Below are 21,118 nucleotides of genomic sequence, written 5' to 3'. Positions count from 1 at the left end.
AAGTCTGCTCCTGCACATATATGAACAGCACATTTAAACTGGGATTCTGATGTTTTTAATGCACTTTGATTACTTATTCTATAATTGTGGTGTTGTGCTGTGTAAAAGCCGCTTTTCTAAATTGACGTTTTGCAGTGCTCCACATAACGTTTTATTTCTAATTAGAAGGGTGTGCAAGTTCACATGGCTATCATAAACTGTAGGGAACCACATGCAGTTACTGCATGACCAAGTGAAACAAGACTCTCTGCCCAAATCTGGGTACATTTTAAATATGATTAGAAGTTTGACATAAGGTTTCTTATGTCTTGGCATATCCAGTATGAGTTCAAGAATGTTTTTAATTTCAGACAGGGTTGGTGACTTTATACAGATGTCAACTATTTGAAATGTCTTTAAAGAGATAGTTTGGGCAAAAAAATAGTATCGTGGCCACTTTGGATGCAAAAGCCGGCAGATCTGGCTGAACCATTAGACTTCTCAGTGGGTATAAATGGCACCGATTTACCATTTATTTGAGTCCCTACTGAGTAGCGGAACCAAACACACAGGCGGAGTTTCTCAGTCACTATTTCAGGCCGGCAGGGAGCGAACAATCGAGACAATTGGCCGAGAGCCATGTGTACATCCAGACGCGCGACGTTACTATCAATCCAATGACAGAACAGGTCGGCGGGCGGCACCTGTGTTCAGGATGGCCAGTCAAGTCCCATAGTCCAGACAGGCTTCTGGGGAGAGCTCCACACAACACCAGCTCGTGGTTAGGGCCGGGCTGGGCCGGGCGGCTAGGAAGCCCCGATAACGTGGCCCCAGCCAGAGCTGTGTGTGTGTGTGTGCTGCTGCTTCCCTCCTTTCTAAGCCCCGAGTGTGTGTGTGTGTGTGAGAGAGAGAGACAGAGAGGTGGGGGGGGGGGGGTGCGTGTGTTAGAAGTTCTCAGAGGATCTGCTCTGTACTAGAGGCTGAGATGTCCAGTAGTCTCCAGGCTGCATGGGAATTGAACTCCTCTTGGTCCCGGCACAAAGCCCACACGTACATCATCCTGAGGACCTTCTCCTGAGGACCAGAACACAGACAACCGTGTAATAATGAACCTTTGCGGTACTTCCGTAAATGCGCGTCCTGTATAAATGCCCAAGTCATCTTCCTATCTCAAAGAAATTTAATAAGAGCACTAAAAGTTGCAAAACTCTGAAATGTGTAGCTCTTGGTCGGTGCCCTGAGCTATTAAAAGAGGCTCTGGATTAAAAAGCAGCGCTCCCTCCCCCTTAGGGTCCGTCAGACTGCTGTAACGTCAGATTTATAACACATGCGTGCTTCTAGCCAAAGCAGGTCTGCGCCACCTCAATAGCTTCAGCTCACACGAGGCACAAACTTCACAGAATGTACAGCACTAGGATTCTTGGTGGATCCCAGAATTCGGTCCTGCACTCACCGGGTCGCCCTCCACTACTTCACCCTTTGGGTTCCGGATGACCATCACCAGCTGGGCTTGGAAGGTGATGATGAGAACAGGGCCCTGTTCCATCATCTTCCCCATGGCCAGCTGCGCAAACACAACGAGGGCAAGGTTATCGAGCCACGCACTGGATATGACATCTTGAGAATTTGTTGAGAAGAGAGCTATTTACACAAAGTGATTTACTTTGTAAACCACCAGTGATTTGTTTGTGACATTAAGCTACAAATACTGCAAAAGCATTGCTGTAATAATGATATAGAACATCTGGTGTTGCTGAAAGTGCATCGCTGGCAACTTCTAAACCGTTTCTAGTCAAACTCACATCTATGTTGTCAATGTCAAGAATCTTTGAGTGGAACTGTAGTCCCATTGCTTTGGCTTGCTGGATTGGATGTGCCAGTTGACTGTAGGTCTACGAAACCAAAAGGAAAAAAGTACAGGTCACCTTCTTATCCACACCACCGTTCAGAACAACATGGTTCGGCGTACTGGTAGCGAGGAACGGTAGGGTCACGTACAGCTTCATAGCACCAGTCCTTCAGAACTTCAAGCTCGCCTTGAATCATGGCCTACGGCACAGAGAAGAGCAGAAGGGTAGGTGCAGGTTTAGCACAGCACTTGGTATCACTTTGCTGCAGTAAAAAAGGTCCGGATCACTCACTTCTAAGATGTTGGGGATGATGTCTCTCTCGCACTGCTTGAGGAAAGAGTCCTTATCAAAACTGGGGTCCACCTTCAGGATCTCGGTGAGGACTTCAGACATCTCCGTCTTGGAAAACAACCCACCTGAGCAGGGATGCGGTTTTACTTTCATGTTTCTAAAACAGCCCTGTTGTCTTTTTATACACATTTCCATAAACGTCTGGCCACGATTTCACGACTGCTACACTGCCTGGCTGGAGACCAACGCTGATGGAAACTGCCCTCCCATTGGCCCAAGGGGAACTTGTTTTAAAACTCTTCAAGCGAATCAAATAACTGCAGAGATGAGGCATGATTTATCAGCGTTCCCTGTCCGTCTGGCCACTAAATTCCACAGTGAAAGTGTACTGAATCCAAATGTCCGCACTGCACTCTGATGGCTGGGTTTATTGCTACTAGTCTCCTTACAGTAGACTACAGAGTCAGTTGCCTCCCCAAGGTCTTTAACCAGAGAGGGCAATTCTCAGCAAGAATTCAAACTTGAATGGCTTCCCACTACCCTATTCTTTTACTTAGACAACACAGGTGCACAGTTACAGACCATAAAAGGAATTTACATGGAAAGGTAAAGTGATCAATCGCTTTAAAAGCCTTACAGACTTGTGTTTACTAAGTGTTTCAGAAGAACAGTGCCGATCTGTTGACCCAAGGTCAGCTCTTCCGGATGGTATTAATAAAGACTGATTACGGGGCCGTAAAAGACAGATGCTGTTTCCAGATCACCGTTAGCCTTTTGAAACATTGGAGCCACTTTACCGATGAGGTCCGTCATCTTGTCCGTGACGGCGCGGGACGCTCTGATGAAGGCGTTGTCACTCTCGTCATACTTCATCTTCATTTCGAAGAATCCTGCAAACGGCAGAGGAAAAGGTCATTTCACAGAGGAGGTTGGTCTACTTTCCCAAACTTTCCTGTGTAAAGCCCCGTGACTGGTCTACACAATTACAGCAGCAACAAGGGAAAATAAAAAGCAGAGAGCAGAAAAATAACCTTGTTAAATGGAAAGGTCACCAATTAAACCCGCCCACCCACAAGTTTCACATCCTCGGCCCAAGCGCATGTAATCTACAGGGGGAAGTTTACTGCACTTTTTCTTGCTTTTTCGCCCCCTAGTTCCTCTACATTATGATTATGATTATTTTCCCTTATAATGAGAGTGTACAGGGTTAACCAGAGATCAGGCCAACATTATCAGGCTGATTAAAATGTATTAACCTCTGCCATAAGATCTGCCAAAGTCCCAGTGTATGGCTCAGATTCTGCCAATACTTAGTTGAGACAATATACTTTGTCCCCATCAAAATTAATCCTACTCACAGCCGAGCCACCGGACACGCCTCGAAAATGTCAGAGCCGGCAGCTTCAGCTTCAGACGCTGCAGCTGTCTTCCAGCTCTTAGCGCAGCCAATGGGATGCTAGCGTATGTTACAGAGTGCTCCATGATTGGACATAATTGGGATTAAGACTAATGACCCAAAGCTAGGCCCTGTTCGAAGGCTGGCATTTATCCAACAAGCCTCCTCTGACAAAGGCGATCTGTCTCCTCTAATGTGATTGAGAAGACATGGCTCTTTGAGCCATGTAGCATGGACTTCACTGAGGCTAGGGCGCCATCTGCTGATGAAACATCGAATTCAACACGAAGGGCGTTTTTGCTCAAGTACGTCTCCCTGAGTCTAATGTCCTGTGCCCTGCAACTTGCTTCTGCTAATCTGTCGGAAGCGCTAGTTACTGTTACAAATACATGACTGCTCAAGTTTAGTGACTTACAATTAGGACTGAGTACAACATGAGCAATTGAGGGTCTTGCTCAGGGGCCCAACAGTGGCAACTTGGCAGTGGCAACCTTCCAATTAAAGTCAAGTACCCTAACCACTGACCTAGCACTGCCCCTAATGAAATGACTTCTAATTGTGAGTCTCTAAGCTAATTGTGAGTCTCCACCGACCTCATGGATGTGCTCTTAGTCAGAACAGAATCTTGGATTTGAAAAATATTACATTTGGCCTTTAAATAGTTAGTCAACAAACCTATAGCCAGGTTTCTCAACTCCAGCTGTTCACTGTCACTAGCAGAACAGCTGTATCACACAGTTTATTGAAGACGTAGCCAGAGAGTGGGAGACTAAAGGACTTGTGTGACACGCTCCACAGTAACTGCTCTACGTATAGCGCATTTTAGGAAAATATCACAGAAAACACAGACACGCAGCCTTACTGTTAAAAACTACGTTGTTGTCTTTAAATTCCTTCCACTGCTGGTACCACTTTGAGTCCTTGTGAAGAACAACACCCACTGCCTCTCTGAAAACGCAGACAGACAGACAAACAGACAGAGGGTCAAACATTTAATCCAATCACCATTGGACAAAACGTTAAAGCAATAAAACAAATGGCAAGGACACTAGCTAAACGTAGCATCTAAATGCCGTAATACTCCAGAGAGAACACCACCGTGGGGGAACGGCAAGATTACGCTCATACATACTCATTGGCGTCAAAGACCTTGGCGTCGGTCCCTGATGCTTTGGATGAGAAGTCACTTCTCTTCCTTAGTCTAGTCGGGGGTCTGTAAGCCCCACTGTGGCCAATATCGCCGATCTCCTTCTTCACGCTCTGCATACCCTGTGGAGCAAAGATTATGTAAGGTATCTCAGACCAGTGACCTCCTCTGTATTACAGAAGGCAAAAATGGAACCTATGTCAGCTCCCTTTTGTCTGTAAAAATGTATTAGCTAGGGGGTCATTTCCAAACCAGCCTCAAGTGACCCCCAGACAGACCACACCTTTATTCTAGCCTAACTTCCCACACAACTGTAGCATTACCAGCTATTCGGTGCTTACACACACATTTGCTGTCTGCAGCTATTCTCCCTGTCAGGTCTGTTCTTTATTTAAAGAAAGCCCCACAACAGGAAAACGGCAGTAACTGACTAATGCGAGGAGGAACGGTTAGAAGCAGCCGCTTGCAGTACATCTTTATTACAATTCTGCCTGGCACACAGTCCGCCCCTGCTATTAACCCTGGCCAGCAGCCCGAGAAATGGGGTGGCACCAGGCCTACAGCAGGGGCTGGGAGGTTCTTCACGCCGACCTGCGAGATTGCCCGGAAGGCTCCGGTCTTGCCCAGGTTCTCCCTGCTCTTGGAGACATTCTCTGCCGACTGCTTGGCGGTCTTCGCCGCCTCCTCCATCCCCTCTTTTATCCTCTTTCCAATGTCCGTGCGGCTGACCTCTTCCAAGCCCTGCAAGCAAACGCGCCTGAACTTTACTTCCCATCACCTGCACCGCCAAAACGTCCAAAAGGTAGCGGGTCAGAATGCGTAATCATTGCATTCAGACGCAGCCCACATACGTGAAGTGGGAAGTTATGAACGGGCATTATTCAATTCAATAAATGCAAAACATGATTCTTGTGCAGTTAAACACAGACAGGCATACAATTAATTATACGACAGTTACTTCCAACCAAGTACCTTGTTTGTCAAGACTATCTTCAGAATTGCAAATGACATTGCTAAATTACACTCCAACTCAGCACGGTTTCCAAAATGTTCCGGTGCACTCACCTCCTTCACCGTGTCTGATAACGTACCCAACGTCTTCTTCAGGACCTCAGATGTCTTCACTGTTTCAGACTCTATAGTTTTCTAAAGAGAAACATTGCAATACAGATAATATCAACACAGTTTTGCTCAACTTGGTAATAAATTGTTACTTTTCATTTAATAAACAATAAATACACTGTCTATTGAAAAATACTGTCTAGCCTGTATATAGCTACCTAGTGACTTCAGAATGCTTGCAGGATCAATTGACTCTGGTAATCTTATCTGACTTTGGGTATCAGGAACACGTGTTGTGTTTAGGTCAGTTATAATGCTGACTTAAGCAACAGTCTTACATATTTCCTCCTTGCTTGCTTGAGGGCCTCCGATTCCTCCAGCTTTTTGGCTTCCTCGCGGAATTTTTTGATGTTCTCCTTCATCTCTTTGTTCTTGCTCAACTCCTGCTTCACGCTCTCTAAAAACTCCCCCAGGAATCCCCTTCGCCCACTGCCTCCTGATGAATACCGCACCTACAGCAGGTGACACAAAACGAAGGCGTAACGAACACACCGTACCGATCCGGTCTGTAGGCAGATGACCACTCTAAAAAGAAATGACAGTGGATGCGGTTATCTCTCAGAGGCCATGGTGGACAGACAGCCTAAACGATCAGAAGGGTTCATACCTGCGAAGAACTTGTGATTGAGCCACATATCCTGTGTGCGTGAGATCTGTTGTATATGGACAATTTGGGGCGTGAGGCCAACAGCGCTAAACTCTGCCTGACAAAACGCTACACACAGACACACACAGAAACAATATTAAAATGACATACTATGATACACAATTATATACAATTTCTGTACGTTTACAGGAAATTTGAATCATTATACCTATATATACACAACACAAAATATGAAAATGGGAAAATGGCATTTTAAGTTCTGTTTGATGTTGCTTATTTACAAGGTGTTTTAATAACCCAGGTGAAATAACACCTTGAACAGTAACTGAAAGAGCACACCATGTCTACTGCACATGTCTAACGTGAAAGCCCTGTTTATTCCTTATAAAATAAAAAAAGACGGGACCTGTTATTAACCCCAGGCAGCTAGACAGTAGGTGAAATAGCGACATTAACTGTAGGCAGTAGACCTTTATCTGGGTTCATCTTTATCTACGTTAACGTTTCCAGCACTAAAGGCCCTACAGATGCAGTCGAACCACCGGTATGACATGTTAGCCATCAGCGCCCTTCGGTTAAATGTACTGGAACACAACGTTACAGTCAAAGCAAAAAAGAAAGGCACATCTCTCAGCTGCAGCACAGCGATCCGGTAGTTACACACATCACTCGAGATTATCCGAGGAGTACGGTGAAATACGAAATAGCCCACCTGGTAACACTGACACAAGGAGGCCGCCATCTTGGTCGCATTGCCAGTACTAGCTGTTTAACCTTGTGACGTAGGTCGGTGGGCGGAGCTACCACACCCCCTCTTCCAACTATTACAGCATTACAACAAATTCCTACCAATTTCATAACTAATTTTTCCTCTAAATTTACATGATTTCGTCAATAGTTCGTTAAAAAAAACATGAAATACGAATATAGAATGTGTATATTTGCCAATATTTAAGATGCGCTACTACATGTAGCGCACTGTGCAGTGTTGCTGTCGTGCAAAAGAATCGGGCAATGAGAGTCAGCATCCTGGAAAATAGATCTTTATTGAGCACCTTTAAAGATAGTACAGCAAAGTAGTCACCTCAAGAACAACTGAATGCCTCTTATCTCTGTTCTCGGATCTTAAGAGTGGCAGTGAGCGCCAATCATTACATTTTCCCGTGATCAAGTTACACCCCTGCACACACTCTTCCGGACTGTTCGGGAAAAGGTTCCTTTAATTCTCGTTTTCCTACCAACTCACCATCCCTGCACGCGATGTTTCACCTGAACTCTGAGTTGTTGTTTTTTAAAACCAAACGCAGGCCTTTGTCACGATCCATTTAATTTCGCTAGCTATGTACGTAGCGTTTACTTATAATTTATATTAAACCGGCAATGAATGTAGCAAGAGAAATTCCATAAACTTGCCTGGAAAATATAACTGACTCTAATGGGGTGGGGAAAGGTACTGAACCAGCCCTTGTTAAGAGGGTAAGATCGTCCTAAATTTGAGAGAGAGAGAAAGTGTTTCCTCTACAATACTCACTCTACCATTTAAAAATGATCTTTCTATTACAATCCTTTTGCAAAACTAATAGGGTGGAAGCTACTAAACCACGCAGCTGGTTTAACCAGTCTGACAATTTAGGATGACTTTGCATTTGGAAGATGTGGAATATTTACCAACATAAGAGCTTTTATTAACAAAACTAAAAGTGCATTTCACTTAAAAACACAGGGCACATACAAAATCTTTTTATTGCTGATTCAATTAATTTTCAAACCCATTCACCATTTTCATCTTGATATAATTAATATTCCAAAAACCCAAATGTGAACATATATAGTGACTTAGAATGACTAGCAGCCATTTGTTTTTTGTCTTATTTACTAAAATGGGATGAACTATGCTGTGTACTGCTACATGTCTTCCTCCCCGGAGGTGTTTCCAGCACCTCCCATAGTCATTTTTGCATCATTCCCAATTATGATGTACTTTGCATTCTCGATGTGAATGTTAGATGATGGCTCACTGGCATATGAGGGAATGGTACATGGCCGCTGGTAGGGCCCTGGACCATGAGGCTGCGCTCCACGAAAATAGCCCTGATCCGAGAAAGGCTGCGGATAGTACGGACCCGGCGAACATCGCTTTTGCCTCAGCAGGTTCATTCTCTCCTGCTCTAACTCCTGGACCTTCCTATGCTCTCGATTCAAATCTCTACAGTGCCTATTCTCCTCACGAAGCCTTTGTTGGTATTCCTGTTGTTTCTTGACATGCAGTTCCTGTCTCCATTTCTCCTTCTGGGTTTGTATCTTTTTTGAGTTCAAGACCTTTTTAGCCATCGTTTCAAAGTTTTTGCTCTTTCTCTCATCCAGACTGATTTTAGTTTTCAGTACCAGCGGCAACTTGTCGTGGGTCAGAGCGTTGGTCTGCGGAAGCAGTGGGATGACGGTGTTGTACTTGTGGACCTTCTCAACGGAGTTCATGAGTGCCGAATCGACATTTGTCTCGTTCAGACGAGTGTTGAAGTTTTGCGTGAGCAGCAGCATACTGAAGGCAGAGTTGTCTATGGCGTCCTGCATGCATCGGAAGACGGAACGGCCGGGCTCGGCGAACTCCTCAGAGAAGGTGGCCCCTGTTGTTGAGGAGATGGCCTCCAACCTTGCCTTGATTCTGACAGCTTCATCTGTGTCTTCTGGGGCATGTAGGATCACAAAGGCATAAAACAGAGCCTCCTCCCCTGTAAGAGTCTTCTCCTTGCTAAATCCATCCATCAGCTCCGTGTTCAGCTCCGGTGACACGGGGTGTGCTCCCACTTTTGCAGTGCTCCTAGGGAATGATGAAAAGCTCTTCTCCAGGCTGTGTTCTTGGCTTGTGCTTTTGGACGTTACGATCTGACAGTTGCCGAACATGTCTAGGCACTGATTGAAATGAGCAGAGGTCGAGTCTGTAGGTTGGTCCCTTTTTTCCAGTGGTTTGGAAGCTGAAGGTTTGTACGAACGTGTTACTGAAGCATTCCTTTCACCCGAATGAGGAGCCAGGGGATTGTGGGGGTTTGTCCATATAACCTGGTTATCTCTGCTCCCTGGAGGAGTCTGTAGCGGCAGTGGTTGTGAGTCTTTGCTGTTACTGCTGTTGGCAGACAAGCTGATCTCAAGGCTGTAGGATGTGCAGGTGGAGCTAGACCGGAGGGAGGATGGGTAGCTCTCGTCTCGCATGGCTGGATCCCCCCGACCTTGAGCTTTTAACGTCTCAGCATTATCAACGCCGGGCAGGTTAGAAGAGGCCATAATCTGATGCCCCCCGACAGCTCTGTCTGCTCTGAAATTACTTTCAGTGCCTCCAGAACCTGAGAGCCTTCCTGGCACATCACAGGAGAGGTTTTTAATTGCAGAGTTTGCACAAATCTGGGCCCCTACTGTCAGTTTGTCTCCTGGCAGCCTGTTCACTTCTGCCATTCTGTTTTTAGTGTGATTAGAATGTTGCCCAGAATGTCACGATCAGGCCACATTATTGGGGGTCTTTTCTTCAGGTTAATGCCAATGACTGGTGATCACCCTGCAACAGAAGCAGACCACTCTCTTACATTTACGTCTCATCACTGCCACTGTCATACCTTCCCACTGGCACGACATCCGATCTCAAAACGATCAACATTAATGAAACTATTACAACAAAATTACGTGGCATACACTGCATGCCTTTTTAAAAAAGTTCTAAGACATTTTAGTTCTGTAAACAAACAGGAAAAGTTCTCTAGATTGCTGACATCAACAGGTCAAAGTCGTTTGCAGAAATGGGTTACGCTAATAATCTATACTTAATCATGTTTAGATATACGTAATCATGTTTAGATTACTGTAAAAAAGTATTAAATGAATAGCCTGTTATGGCCATCATCTGCACTCATCATTCTCTTGTCCTAGAGTAAGCAGGCTACGTTTCGTTTGGGTATTTCGAGAGAAGTAGGCTAGAGGAGGCTTTGGGAAACAGCCAACATGCTCCATGTTCATGACCAGGAAAAGCCAAAGCATAGTATCATAGATTTAAAATGTGCATCATGTAATAAAACGATTATTAAACTCTAGTCAGGCAACTTGAAAATCATTAACCTCAGCACCACAGTGTGAAAACTTATCTGAATTATATTTGATTCATTTTTGGATTTATTTTCTTCACAATTAAACTTGTAGTGCAATTTGAGGTGAGCATGGAAGCAGCAGTATTCTTAGCAGTATTTAAAAAATATGAAAGTTCCTGCCAGAATGTGGAAAACGAAGTCAATACTGGAAGCACCTAGCGCGCGCCCGCGCGCGCACACACACACACACACAGGAATAAAATAATTCTGTATTTTTTGTCTCTCAGATGGAAATATGCCTCAAACTTATAGAATAGTTAACCGGTGCTGAAATCCACATTTGTCATTATTGTACTGTACATCCATGAAAATGTTTTACGGTGTAGTCAAACTCAGTATTGCGCCACGACCGTCACCCGATACCGAATGTTAGCGGAGAACGTTCTCATCTAATGCACGAACCTGCGAACTAAAATGACAAAACTATGAACATTAACGAAACTATCACGACAAAATGACGACGCGTACACCGCGAAAAACGTACCTTTGAAAACATGCAATGCCTTTTTGTTTTTTTAAAGCTCCGCTGACAAACAGGAAGAGGAAAACAGTCGCGCAGAGCGCGTCGCTTGCGGAAACGGGCCACGCTCGCGACTTCAAGGAATATCTCGAGCCCTTTTAGCCTTCTTTTCTTTACAGGGCGCACTTCACTGCTAAATATCCCCAACAAATAATCGTATGGCATGGAGTGTATTCTTGATAACGACTCCGACAAGCCTATCTGTCCCGTCCCTGTGACCAGTAGGTGGCAACAAATATTTAGCGATCAATAATAGCGCTAAGAAACCAAAAGGCCGAAGCGGACCGAAGGTTACAGACGCATAAAGTTCGGTTAAAGGAGCCACTGCCGTTATGATTTGCAAAATGCAATCAGGTTGCTTTTCTTACGCAGCCTCGCGTTCAGCCCTCACCGAGAAATGTAAATGAAGGCCCTTGGGCTGAACGTGTCACGCCACAGATGAAGACGTTTGCCTCGGCCACTTTACATTTACTGACGGTATCCCGAGCCAAGCGACTGAAGAACTGAATGCACGTGCCACGCACTCTCCCGCCAATCAACTACAAAAGACGCGCGGCGGCTTTGTTAGGCGACAGAATACACATGTGGCTTACAACATGAAAAACGTATAATAACATCTAACATCGATAGCATGAAAAGAGGCGCAAAACACCCCCCCCGCCCGTCAACGGATTGGTAAAAGCGGCACGCCCGCACGTGCCGCGAACAGGCGCCACGTTCTCTCGCGGGAAACTCTTTGACGCGAGCGCGTGCTTTTGCGCGAGACCTCGATTTCGCGCGCTGAGGCTAAGCTCCGGTCGGAGGAGTGATTGACGGATCTCCGGACCAATCCTCCGTCGGGATTCGGCGCCCCGCAGCCAATGGGAACGCGATCTGCTCCGTCACGGGCGGGGAAACGGCGCTTGTTGAACAGTTTTATTGATTCGAGTTAGGAGTCGTGGTCCCTGGTTATGAGGAGCAGGAGCAGTTTATATTTATATTTATACAACATATTTATCGCGTCGTAGTCGTTTTCTTATTTTTCTCAAGGGAGACGTAAACCGAGGTAACTCTAACATCTTATTTTCAGCGGTGTTTAATTTAACTACGTAGAAAATGACGTTGAGTTGTAACTTTCTCGCTCGTTTTTTAATTATTATTCAAGGAGTTAAATGGTTTTATTATTTTTTTTAAATGAAAGACTTTTATAGCCAGCCAGCTGGTTAGTTGCTTAACTTGTTTCTTTACTTTTACTGTGCATTTAATTGCACAAGCACGGCGTTTTGTCCCACTGAAGTCGTGCCATGGCTGAGCCAGCTAACCTAGCCTAGCTTAACGACCACCTGGACGCACGTCTTCTCCTCGCGGCTCCGGTTGTGTAGTGTTCAGTTGTAAGTTGTCGCCGACAATGTCGCCGCTTTTGGTGTGGGTTTCGTGCGAGACGTTAAAAGGCTGTCGGGGTCGGTGTTTTCGAGCACGCCGCCTCGGTCAGAGACCCAACCCTGGCAATGAGGGGAAGCCCTGCCGGCCAATCCGTACAGGGAAGTGATTAGCGCGGTTTAAAATCTTGGAGCTCAACTTTTACTTTACTTTACAATTTAGAAATATATCTTAGCTCGGCCAAGCGACTGTTTTATTGAGCAATACCCAAACAAAGGCAATGTTGTTCTGGCAAGCTGTATGTTTGAAAAAATTTCTTTTTTAAAATCAGAAACTCATGGGTTTCTATTAATGCGATTTAGTGCATGTGGATTATAGACGTTTTTTGCGGATTGTGGTTTAATTGGTGGAGGGACTGTTTTCACTCTTGCGGTGTGTGCTGGAAGACTGTAGGGGGCGCTGAAGGACAGTTCCGCCAGCGCAGTTGGGGCCAGGTTATAATTTAAAAAAAAGGTGTCAACATCGATTGTTTACCTGTCCATCAAGCTCTTTCAAGTAGGACTTTATTGGCATCCTAAGCCGTGGGGTGCGGACTTCATCTCTGACCTTTTTAACAAGAATTTGTGATTCATTATTTATTTATTTTTTTAGTATGCTTTGTCTGCGTATTGAACCACTGCTGGTGAGTCTTGTTAAGATCTGCCTACTGAAAACATACCTAACGCTGTATTATTGGTTTAGGGCTGTTGCAATGTGGATTCAGGTGCGCACTATGGATGGCAAGCAGACCCATCGGGTCGACTCCTTATCAAAGCTTACTAAGGTGGATGATTTGAGAGTCAAGATCCTGGAGCTCTTCGACGTGGAGCCGGAGAGACAGAGGCTGTTCTACAGAGGCAAACAGGTTTGTTAAAATGTATATAGATGGCCCATAAAATGTTTGTGGCCAGACCCAGTGTTATGTATGTCCCAGATCAAAAATGTAGCCTTCTTCTGTGGGTGTTTTGAACCTCAATAAGTAATGAAAAACGTTGTCAGTGAGTTGCAGGATATAAAGCATTTATGCAGGGATATAAAACCACATCTGATGTCCCGCTGCAACTAGTTGAGTTTTATGGTCACCAGTGTTCTTTAGATAGGGCAGTATAGTTTTATGGGCCGTGTACGAGAGTCCCTTCCTTTTCTCATGTTTTCCCTTTTCTTTAAGAAGTTAAAAGTTTTCTGGATTTATCCCTGCATCCCCCTAAATAGGAATGCTCATTAATGTGATTTGGCTTCTTTATTGATCCTTCTGGCATTTGAAACCCAGTTTAAGATGTCGGTTGCTTATGGCTGCAGATGGAAGATGGCCACACCCTCTTCGACTACAACGTGGGGCTCAATGACATAGTGCAGCTGCTCGTGCGGCAGGCTCCGCCCCCCCGGCCTTTGCCCAAGGACAAGGAAGGGGAGCTGTCGGACTCGGACTCTGGCTGTGGCTCGGGTCAGAGCGACTCGGACAAGAGCTCCACTCATGGGGAGTGTGAGGGCCAGAGTGCTGGGACCTCGGCCCAGGCTGACCTCATCGACCCAGGCTTTGGCTCATATAAAGTGCGCTGCTCTACTTTGTGCCTGTCTGATACAGCTACATTTTGTATTGTTATTGTGGTCAACACTTTTTTTTTTTTTTTTTAATGTATTGTGATTTGGCAGTAGTTTCTATTGTGCTCTTATGGTACATGGCACTGAGTTATCGAACGATAACGTTTAATACCAGTGCCACAGATGGAGTAGACAGACAGTGTATGTACACTCTCTCCAACATTTGTTACTTACCTGTTGATGATTTGTTTGCCTTGTAGATAAATGAATTTGTGGATGCTCGGGACTTGAATATGGGGGCTTGGTTTGAAGCTCAGATCGTTGATGTCACGAAGGCGCCAAAAACAGATGGAGGAGGAGGTGTGGAGATGGATGGAGAGGAGGAGTTCCTCTACCATGTCAAATACGAAGAGTGAGCTCGGTCCCTTTATTCTGTAATGCATACGTGTATGTTTAATGGACCAACACCATGGCTGGTTCCTTAGAGTTGGTGGAAGAAGCAAAGGAAAATGGCTCTTTCCTGAGACAGTTTATTGTTTCATGGAGATTTGAGAGAATTTCACTTCGAGGCTATAGCTGTAGATTAACTTAAAACTTGATCAGATGGTTGTACATCTCCCCAGAGGCCAGTTATAGTTTGGATTAGTGAACTCGCACGAGCCCCTTTGGAATCAGACTGTGTGTGTGTGTCTGTGCGTAGCTACCCAGAGAATGGCGTGGCGCAGTTGCAGGCCAAGGATGTTCGCCCGCGGGCCCGCACCATCTACCAGTGGCACCAGCTGGAGGAGGGCATGATCGTGATGGTGAACTACAACCCTGATGAGCCCAAGGAGAGGGGCTACTGGTACGACGCCCAGGTCCAGCGCAAGAGGGAGACGCGCACCCAGCGAGAGATTTTTGGCAAATTACTGCTTGGGTAGGCAAAGGTGTTTTGTTTGTTGAACGAAAATATACTTAAATATCAAAGCTGGTAAAAGAGCCGTACTTGTTATGCTGGATTTGCTGCGTTGGCCCCTTTTAGACAGAGTTCTATCTTAACAGGTAACCGTAACTAATGTCATATGCTGCTTGGGTAGCCATAGTTAACCGCACATGAGGCACTATTTTAAAATGTAATGTGCCATAACATGTCTGAGTCAGCTGATGGAGGGCATAACAATGAGTCAGGTCAGGCATGCTGGAGTGGGGAGATGAGGCCACCCCGATATGATGAGTCACAGCGCGGTCAGATCTGAGTGTGTGTGTGTGTGTGTGTGTGTGTGTGGGGGCCATGCCAATGGTGACTGTACCATAGGGATGCTGGTGACTCTCTCAATGATTGTCGGATCATGTTTGTGAGCGAGATCTACAAGATCGAGGAGCCCGGGAGCCGCGAGGGACCCGTCGCCACCTCCGACAGCCCTCTGAAAAGTGGGTCACTGATTCATACTGCGCTTCCCTCGCCTCATCAGCCTCTAAATGCCTCCACGTCGGGGTAGCCGCTGACCAAGAGAAACTTCTGCTTGATCTCTTAAATTACACCACATTGATTCAATTTCAGTCACTTATGTACCCCAATAGCAGAATGGCTGTTTCAGCTATGCTTTTTTCAGTGTGATTGGACACTGGTCAGAGTCCTGTACTTGCGTCTCTGGTAGGCACCGGGTATTTAAGCCAGGGTTTATTTATGCTCCATACATGCTTTTTAGTGCGTTGCACCATTCCAGACAGCCTGCTAAATGTGAAGGCACCCTTAAATTATGAATTTTAAATGCCTGCGAAGAATGCTTTTGTTTGCTTTTCATGCATGAATAATAGCCACTTACTGTGTATGTCTGTGAGTTCAGGGTCCAACGGGCCAGAGTGCAAGCTGTGTAAAGATGACCCCAAGAAGAACTGCCGCTGGTGCAACTGCCGCGTGTGCGGTGTGAAGCAGGACCCAGACAAGCAACTGCTGTGTGACGAGTGTGACATGGCTTTCCACACCTACTGCCTCACCCCGCCTCTCACCTCCATCCCAGAGGACGAGGACTGGTGAGGAGGGAGCTTAACAGCTCCCTTTACAGTTAAACCGGCCGCTGATTTAGTTTTACGGTCAAACGGCCGCGCGGAGTGGAATCTTAGGATTCACAAGAATGTTGTATATGGTTTCCATTACAGCGGAAGCAGTAGCAGGGAGTTCTAGTGTTTTTATGTGGGTGTTGAGTCTTTTAAATATGTACGTAAGCCCCTCCCCCACAACAGAGTAGGTGCCGAGGGCCCCTTTAGGAGATTTCAGCTGCCGAGGTCTCCCTGTTCTCTATTTTGACACTGTTTTCTCCCTCCGCATGCAGGTACTGTCCAGAGTGCCGTAACGATGCCAGCGAGGTCGTACTGGCTGGAGAGAAGCTCAAGGAGAGCAAGAAGAAAGCCAAGATGGCGTCTGCCAGCTCATCCAGCCAGAGGGACTGGGGCAAGGTAACATGCAGTCGGCAGGAATGGCAGTTCTGTCCTGGAAATAAATAAATATAAAAATTTTATCTAGATATTTTTAGCGTGCTCGTTCTGGTAGTCATCGTTTTGGGTGTCGTACAGTGCTAGTTTCTACTGTTTGTTAGTGATGTTGGCTTGTTCGTTACCCGAACTCTACCTTTTAACCTGTTCCTTTGGCTTGTCTGTCCAGGGTATGGCATGTGTTGGGCGTACAAAACAGTGCACCATCGTTCCATCAAACCACTATGGGCCTGTGCCAGGGGTGCCCGTGGGTACACTATGGAAGTTCAGAGTGCAGGTGAGCTGCGGGTGCCGTTCACCAGGTTGTACATCTGTTGATTACATTAAGTACTTTTTAACTGCCCTGTGATGGAAGCTAGAGATAAAGGAACGAACCAACACTGACTTTTTTTTGCTGAGCAAGCTTCAGAAACGTTGCTCTGCACACAACAGGTAAGCGAGTCCGGTGTTCACAGACCTCACGTGGCCGGCATCCATGGTAGAAGCAACGATGGTGCCTACAGTCTAGTGCTGGCCGGAGGCTATGAGGACGACGTGGTACGCTGCAGTTATTACTCTTAACATTACTCAGAAATTAGGCATGGAGGCACTTTATCAGAGAACTCCTCCAGCCAGCATAACGATTTTAAACATGTCTTGATTATCCGGCGGTGTGTTCCAGGACGACGGCAATGAGTTTACGTACACGGGCTCCGGCGGCCGAGATCTCTCTGGCAACAAGAGAACAGCTGAACAGTCCTGTGACCAGAAACTCACCAACATGAACAGGTCGGTGATGGCCGTCAAAGGAGGAAATAGGGCTCAGTGATGCTTGAGGGGTCTGGTTTTGGAGGCGTGCTTTTTGTTTTTTTGCTGCTTTAACTGTCACCTTCCTGATTCTAATGCTCAAGGTACCATATTGCCGAGATATCCCTATGCGATTAAGCTGCCGCATTCCGCAATGGCTGGATTGTGGCGAGATTTGGCCCGTTTCAAGCCAGCAGGGCTGTCGCTGTGCTGCCTAGGATCCGCCTCTCCTGTTTTAACGTTGTAACGGCGCCGGTGTTGCCGGTCGGGATGTTTCAGGGCGCTGGCGCTGAACTGCAACGCTGCCGTGAACGAGAAGGACGGTGCAGAGGCCAGGGACTGGAAGGCAGGGAAGCCCGTCAGGGTGGTGCGTAGCTCCAAGGGTCGCAAACATAGCAAATATTGCCCCGAAGACGGCAACAGATACGACGGCATTTACAAGGTGGGCGTGTGACTTGCACGGGTGGCGTGAGGGCGGGACGCGTTTTAACAAGCGTGTTCGGTGGCCTGACCGCATTGGCATAGTAAAGCCCGCGTGTAATTTGGCTTGGTTACGATGCGTTTCATTCCACGTCACCAAGTCTTCGCGTGTGCGGCGGCCTCTTTCTCTCCAGGTGGTGAAGTACTGGCCAGAAAAGGGGAAGTCCGGGTTCCTAGTGTGGAGGTACCTGCTCAAAAGAAACGACGACGAACCAGCACCGTGGACCCGAGATGGCAAAGAGCGCATTAAAAAACTGGGCCTCACCATGCAGGTAATGCGTGTGTGCAGTTGAAGATGTTTTAGCTGCATGTCCACACATGACCAACATGAGCATATAAAAACCATCTTGGGCATCTGTCTATACAGTCCGCTACCCCAGTGATGACTGGTGGTGTACCCTTTTTTTTTTGTGTGTGTGTGTGTGTGTGTGTGTGTGTGAGAGAGTGCGTGAGTGTGAGAGTGCGTGTGTGAGTGTGTGTGAGTGTGTGTGTGTGTGTGTGTGAGGGAGAGAGAGAGAGAGTGTGTGTGTTCCAGTGTGAAACTCTGCATTGTCTCTGCAGTATCCTGAAGGCTATTTGGAAGCAGTAGCGGCCAAGGAGAAAGAGAAAGAGAACAAGAACGAGGAAGAGGTGACCGACACGCCCACCAAAGGCAAGAGGAAGAGGAAATCTCAGACAGGTGAGTGTCCACTTCTTAAGTGTCCTTTTTAACATTTAAAGTAGCGATGCTTTATTGGTTAGTACTTATTAAAACGGTACTGACTACTGATTTTTAATATTATTTTTAATAATATTAATTACATTGCAGCTTTTAATCACATCCACTGGCCTGCAGCTGTAGGATGTTATATGGTGATTTAAATTTGGGTCTGATTTTAGTTGAGGAGGAGGAGAAACGGTCGCCGTCCAAGAGCACACCCAAGAAGGTCAAAATGGAGGCGTACAAGCTGAACAAGGAGCAGAAGGCATTAATTAAGGAAGACGAGCTTAACAAGAAACTCTGGGATGAAGCCATGGAATCTCTAAGTCTTGGACCGGTGAGTCGAACACTCTCGTACCAGATGGTGAAAAGCTTCTGTTTGTTCGGTGGGGGTCTAAATTGTCCAAAAAAAGATAGATATAGTCTAAAAATCCAGTCATCAACCGCCTAAAATCGCTGCTTACAAAAAAGTGGTACTTGGTTGTTTATGCAGGGTTACACATTTTAGATAAAAAGTCTTTCGACCATGTATGTTTGATTTTCTACTGGGTAATTCTTCACCCATCTCTGTGGACTAGCTCTGTGACTGAAATGGCGTCAGCAGGTTAAAAACTGTTCCCTGACTGGCGTTTCTGTTCCTCCAGCGATTCCTAAACAAAGTGGAGGAGGTTTTCTTGTGCATTTGCTGCCAAGAAGTTGTTTATCAACCAGTCACCACAGAGTGCCAGCACAACGTCTGCAGGGTGAGTCTGACGTGCAGAAAGCATCCCTTACTACAACGAAAGGCTAGCGCCCAAATGGCCGAGCATAGTTGTAAGTAGCTTGTTTGTTTGTTTTTTTCCGTAGGAATGTCTTCAGCGATCTTTCAAAGCAGAGGTGTACACCTGCCCGGCTTGCCGACATGACCTCGGCAAAAATTACCAGATGGTGGTGAACAAGGCTCTCCAGGCCATCCTGAGCCAACTCTTCCCGGGCTACAGCAGCGGCCGATGATGAGGTGTCTGGTCCCACATGGGAGCGACCAATGAACTGAGAGCGATGCGTCGAGACTGAATTCAGCGGAACTAAAGCGCGGTTCACCTTTTAATATATTTTAACAGATATACCGTAACAAGGGTGTAGGATGAGCCTGCAGCCCCAGCTGTTAACTTTTGTTTTTGGTCCGATTTTTATCGGGGCTGTACTTTTATGTACTCTAATCTGCGTTTTATTTAGCACCCAGTTCTCATCAGGTAGGTATTTCTCTGCCCCCCTCCCAATATCCTTTATTCACAGATTAAATGTAATTGCTTTTATTTAGTGATGTTTTTAGGTGTAGGAGGAAGTGTCGTGCCCTAATTGTACTCTGCACCAGCACATCATTTGAAAACCAGCTACGCACAACTGCACTATTTGCTTTCAGCAAAACTTTTTTTTTTTTCTTTCTTTTTTTTTTTTTTTCTTTTCTTTTTTGCCAGGGATAAGTGGGCATATTTTTGATTACAGGTTTGTAGGTATGCACTGGTATCAGGACCCATTGAAACTTGGACATTTTGAAGTTGATAAAATATTTGTTTTAGGTCTAATAGCAGTATACTCTGAAACCATCTACAGCTTTAAAATGTTTTAATCCTTTCTCCATGGGTGATTTAACAAATTTTGATCAATTATGAGATATGCATCATTCATATAAAAACCATTGGCTTATCTTTTATGACTTTTGTCTTGGCTTTGCTTTCTAACTACTGTTTGTGCTTAGATATTTCACTTCATTGTGATGTCATCATTATTACAGACATCGCAGACGTTCCGCTTTGTGATGCCGTTATGCAGGAGAAACCACATGGACTTAACTCTTTGGAACAAATGCCCACTGGGCTACTCTCAGTAACTATTTAATGAAATTATAAGTTGTTGCTCAGTGAAGTTATTAGCTCTTTCTTGTTTTGATTTATTGTTTTTCTCACATTATTTGCTGAATACACGCCTAAGGCTACAGATTTTTTTATTTTATTTTTTTTTATTATTATTATTTTTTTTTACCTCAATTATTCTAATATTGCTTAGACTGGAAATGTATATTCTGAAATTTAAATTGTATATTTTTAGCACTTGTATTTAGCTGTTTCATGTAGTTGTAGATGCTATTTTTCTTGCACTGTTTTGGTGCTGAATTTTTCAATAAAACATTTTCCTTTTATATGGAACAAGGTATTTTTTGTGGGTTTTTTTGGGGGGTGGGGTTTTCCTGCTACTCCTCAGACGTTTGCCTGTATTAGAGCTGTACCTCTGAGCAGACGGTAAAGTGAACGTACGGAGAGCTATAGTGACGAGATCAATTTTAAGCCAATGTTTAGTTGTAGGTCCTACAGCTTTCCCTTTGTTGAAAGGTACAGTAGGGCAGGTTATGTTGGAGGTTAGTGCTGTGGAGTTGGGCTACTACGGAGATAAAGAGGACACGCTGTCACGTTATATCCGTAAAGACTACAAAAGAAGAATTAAGCAAGTTTTGCTTTCGCTTTGCATCATGTCTTCAATGCATTTTAGCCAGAAGACCGGGACCTTACGTATGTGCCCAGTGCTCGGTCTCGTACGCGTTTTCCGCGACGCTTACGGTGGACAAATAAATCCCTTCCGATTGGCCCAATGTGCCGTCTACTACATGGCTTACCCAATAGGAAGCCGAGCGCCATGTTCGTTTACGAACTATTCGTGTGCC

At 45.5% G+C, this 21,118-nt stretch overlaps 3 protein-coding genes across 4 annotated transcripts; 1 reads left to right on the top strand and 2 right to left on the bottom strand.

Annotated features, from left to right (window-relative positions):
* Positions 1 to 138: 138 nt before the first annotated feature.
* On the bottom strand, positions 139 to 7,151 carry timm44 (translocase of inner mitochondrial membrane 44 homolog (yeast)). The gene is made up of 13 exons (XM_027032916.2): positions 7,105 to 7,151; positions 6,393 to 6,500; positions 6,064 to 6,237; positions 5,729 to 5,809; positions 5,255 to 5,404; positions 4,649 to 4,785; positions 4,379 to 4,464; positions 2,918 to 3,010; positions 2,121 to 2,245; positions 1,978 to 2,028; positions 1,782 to 1,871; positions 1,433 to 1,543; positions 139 to 1,053 (listed from the first exon to the last, which is right to left on the bottom strand). Exons 1-13 carry the CDS (start codon positions 7,132 to 7,134, stop codon positions 934 to 936), a joined length of 1,356 nt encoding a protein of 451 aa, XP_026888717.2. The 5' UTR covers positions 7,135 to 7,151; the 3' UTR covers positions 139 to 933.
* A 293-nt stretch (positions 7,152 to 7,444) lies between these two features.
* Positions 7,445 to 11,748, bottom strand: ticam1 (toll-like receptor adaptor molecule 1). Of its 2 annotated transcripts, none has more exons than XM_027032903.2 (2): positions 11,007 to 11,748; positions 7,445 to 9,939 (listed from the first exon to the last, which is right to left on the bottom strand). In XM_027032903.2, exon 2 carries the CDS (start codon positions 9,837 to 9,839, stop codon positions 8,298 to 8,300), a length of 1,542 nt encoding a protein of 513 aa, XP_026888704.2. In that variant the 5' UTR covers positions 9,840 to 9,939; positions 11,007 to 11,748; the 3' UTR covers positions 7,445 to 8,297. The 2 variants fall into 2 exon arrangements, with proteins under 2 accessions (XP_026888704.2, XP_026888705.2); XM_027032904.2 differs by having other exon boundaries at positions 11,434 to 11,748.
* Positions 11,749 to 11,982: 234 nt separating this feature from the next.
* uhrf1 (ubiquitin-like with PHD and ring finger domains 1) lies at positions 11,983 to 20,593 on the top strand. The gene is made up of 17 exons (XM_027032907.2): positions 11,983 to 12,087; positions 13,143 to 13,305; positions 13,740 to 13,991; positions 14,243 to 14,394; positions 14,683 to 14,898; positions 15,277 to 15,392; positions 15,809 to 15,995; positions 16,295 to 16,418; positions 16,624 to 16,731; positions 16,887 to 16,991; positions 17,116 to 17,222; positions 17,520 to 17,682; positions 17,855 to 17,992; positions 18,282 to 18,399; positions 18,600 to 18,757; positions 19,065 to 19,163; positions 19,267 to 20,593. The coding sequence occupies exons 2-17, from the start codon at positions 13,153 to 13,155 to the stop codon at positions 19,411 to 19,413; spliced, it is 2,343 nt and encodes a 780-aa protein (XP_026888708.2). The 5' UTR covers positions 11,983 to 12,087; positions 13,143 to 13,152; the 3' UTR covers positions 19,414 to 20,593.
* The last annotated feature ends 525 nt before the right edge of the window (positions 20,594 to 21,118 follow it).

Source organism: Electrophorus electricus, chromosome 26, assembly GCF_013358815.1.
Source record: "Electrophorus electricus isolate fEleEle1 chromosome 26, fEleEle1.pri, whole genome shotgun sequence".
In the NCBI taxonomy this organism is placed as follows: domain Eukaryota; kingdom Metazoa; phylum Chordata; class Actinopteri; order Gymnotiformes; family Gymnotidae; genus Electrophorus; species Electrophorus electricus.
The sequence above is the reverse complement of the archived record's forward strand: the minus strand, read 5'-3'. Positions and strand labels throughout refer to the sequence as shown.